General features: G+C 49.5%; 1 protein-coding gene across 1 annotated transcript in view; it reads right to left on the bottom strand.

Moving 5' to 3' along the window:
• Positions 1 to 1,435: 1,435 nt before the first annotated feature.
• FNDC1 (fibronectin type III domain containing 1) overlaps positions 1,436 to 3,133 on the bottom strand; it is a 97,865-nt gene continuing 96,167 nt past the window's right edge. Inside the window, 1 exon segment of the mRNA XM_006152238.3 lies at positions 1,436 to 2,202. Coding sequence (XP_006152300.1) covers positions 2,087 to 2,202 — 116 coding nt within the window. The 3' untranslated portion in view covers positions 1,436 to 2,086.

Genomic DNA, 3,133 nt, shown 5'->3' with positions numbered 1-3,133 from the left:
TACTTTTTAATCAAAATGTATGTAATATGTGATCTGTCCTAAGAAATTCTAGTTCTTTCCCAGGCTGTTAGAATACTTGAATATTCTTTAGTGATGTCTACCGCAGACAAGGGGTTGTAGAAATTGAAGAAAACATCAAACATCGCAGCCCCATCAGAGACCTGACAAAGCCACTCACTTCCTTGCACGTTTTGCCTTCACACCTACCAGGCCCAGCAGGTCTCCCCTCAACACAGTGCGGGCTCTGCAGATCACCAGCTCCTGGAGGCTGGCTGCATGCTGCGTGTGGTGCTTCACACAGGGCGTAGGCCGAGGGCCCTCAGAGAGTTTGCTTCTTGCTCACATCCACCCCTGCTTCTCTAAAGCTGCCGCCTTTATGAAAAGAGACAAACCCTTCACTCCCCAGTACTGCCAGGGGGAGGTGATGGGACAAGTGCATGGGAAGGGCTTCACATTTTCTTTCTTTTTTATTTTTTGGAGAGGTTTTTCGCTATAGGGCACGTGCACTTGCCAGAAAGACAGAGCGAGATAGAGAGACAGAAAGCGAGAAATCAGCCCCCAGGAAGGATGGTCACGCCGCAATCCCTTCTCCTCCATGCCCCTCTCAGGATCTTAGGCCCACACGCACATGTGCTTGGCATGAGTTTAAGCCACCGGGTCCAGGACTCGAATCGTAGTTGACTACATGGGAGTCCAGTGACAGGCATTGTGCCAACTACTGGTCCCAGGACTTCACATTTTAAAGACAATTAGAACAAAGTGTCTTTAATCCTGAACGGTAAGATGTTTCTATTTCAAGTAGCTATGTAGAGGGGAAGGAAAGAGAAAAGGATTTTTTTTTTTTTTTGAGAGAGAGATTTTTGCTATAGGGCATGTGCACTCACCAGAGAGATAGAGAGACAGAAAGAGAGAAACCACCTCCTAGAAGGGATGACCATGCCACAATTCCTTCTCCATTCTCCTCTCAGGATCTTGGGCACTCATGCGCATGCACGCAGTGTGTTTTAAGCTGCTGGGTCCAGGACACGAACTGCAATTGACTACATGGGAGTCCAGCAACTTAACCATTATGCCATCTGCTGGTCTCAAGAAAGGGAATTTTTAAAAAGAGGACTTTTCAATCATCTGGGACCTCAAATCTTAATTAATCTGGAAATATTCTGGATATGCCCCATCGAGCTGACAAATACATAGCCACACAGGCATGGAGAGACTGTGCCCTCAGGTGGACCACGGCTGGACGGCAGTGATGAATGTCATGGCCCGTCAAAATACCTCGGCACCCTCCGCCCCACTGTCTCCGAGCCCCCAGCATACTAAGGGTTAGTGTGCACCTTTCCACTGTGGCTAGGTTGTGCAGAGCACATTTCCCTGGACACTTCTACAAGATGTTCATAAACAGCACCTTTGTCCAAAAAAGCCCCACACACTTCTATCTGGAACAAGGACAGATTCAGCAATTTTAATCAAGATTCTTGCAGACACGTGTGGATATGTATATGCATATATACACACATATATATATCAAAATTGAGAATTTACAAATAAGATTTGATACATTTAGTCTAGCAGTGGGTAAGTCCATGGAATAAACCTTGACTGGGATATACTGCCTTCGATGGGACTTTTAGTAACTCAGTTCTACTGCGTACAAACAGATCCGGAGCTTAAGTTCAGCATGTTTTGGTGAAGTCCAAAATGAGAAAAGCAGAAAGTGTGCAGCATTCCACAGAGCGAGTGCAGCTGGGATGCTGTTCCCTGGAAATACTCGAGTGTCTGAATTCTGTGCCTTAAAAAGCCTGGCAATCACATGGCATCAGCTGCTGGTTTCTGATGTCTCTGGGACGCGCCATTACAAAGATATGAAGTGACACGCATGGCACCAGGAGTCCCGTTCATAGTCTTGGCTGAGCACAGGGACTGAGTTCCAGATAGAAAATGACGAGAAGGTCCAGTGTCCACCGCGTGGCCTTCCTGACAGGCGGGGCAGTGGGGCTCAGGACACCGTCTTCCTCCTGCGCATCCCCAAGTGCAAGTATAGTCAGCAGGGCCGGGCAGGCCGACTGGCAGCCTGGTGGTCCTGTGGTCACCACTTTCCGGGGATGGAGACCCCACACTCGTACCAGCCCACGTAGTAGTGGGGGGTGCCAAAGCCGATGTTGCCAAAGCTGACAGGTTCCTGGCGATACTGGCGGAAGTAGCCTGGAAGAGGGACAGGAGGGGGAGGACAGAGATTCATCAACATCCCTGAACCAGCAGGACAAACCTCACCCCTCAGGCCCCTCAGACGGGGGACCTCCGGGGAGCTGCTCTGCGGCCAGTGCTCCTGCTGTGTTAACAGAACCATGCTGCATGGGGTCACGACAGCACATGAGGCTGGCCCCATGCATGGTGATCTGTGGGGATAATCTAGTCTCTCATGTGACACAGGCAGGAAAGAGCGACCACAGGTCCCTCTCTTCGTCTCCCTGCACACGGGCTGATACTTTCAGCCAATTGCTGAGCACTCCCGGGCAGCCCTGTGCTAGGTGAATGGAGCAAGGTTGCCAGGTTCCCAGCTGATCCTCGCAGAGCCCCGGGCTCTGACTGGCCAGACTCGGTGCTCCAGGGTGTGACCATCTTACAGTCTGCGGTAGACTTTCAGATCTTTCAAGGAAGTCTCTCAAAGGGAAGGATCCTAGAGCATTTCTGATGCTTTTTCCCTTGAAATAGAAGAGATGCTTCAAGTTCCTCGACATTTTTCTGGAAAATCATCCCCTGCTCTCACTCTTTGGCCCTGTGTATTCTTACCAAGTCCATGGTTACCTCCCGCTCTACCAGTGAGGGTGCAGGTTAACCAACAACACTGTTCAAAGGCAATGCCATGACCACTGCCACACAAACGCCATGGAATCCAGACAGCACATGTCATGGTAACCTCAGGGCACTGCGGGATCCTGAGAAAACTATGACATGTGATATGCTTGATATACTTATTGGGACGATTCATTTTATGTGTCAACTGGACTAGGCTAGTAGTTGATACAACATGCTCTAGATGTTTCCGTGAAAGCATTTTTTAGATGAGATTGACCTTCATAATGTGGGGACAACTGATCTCCCTGAAGAGGAGAACATCCCTGCTCCAGCCTGC

The sequence above is a fragment of the Tupaia chinensis genome, unplaced genomic scaffold, assembly GCF_000334495.1.
Source record: "Tupaia chinensis unplaced genomic scaffold, TupChi_1.0 Scaffold000346_1, whole genome shotgun sequence".
NCBI classification, from domain to species: Eukaryota; Metazoa; Chordata; class Mammalia; order Scandentia; family Tupaiidae; genus Tupaia; species Tupaia belangeri.
The sequence above is the reverse complement of the archived record's forward strand: the minus strand, read 5'-3'. Positions and strand labels throughout refer to the sequence as shown.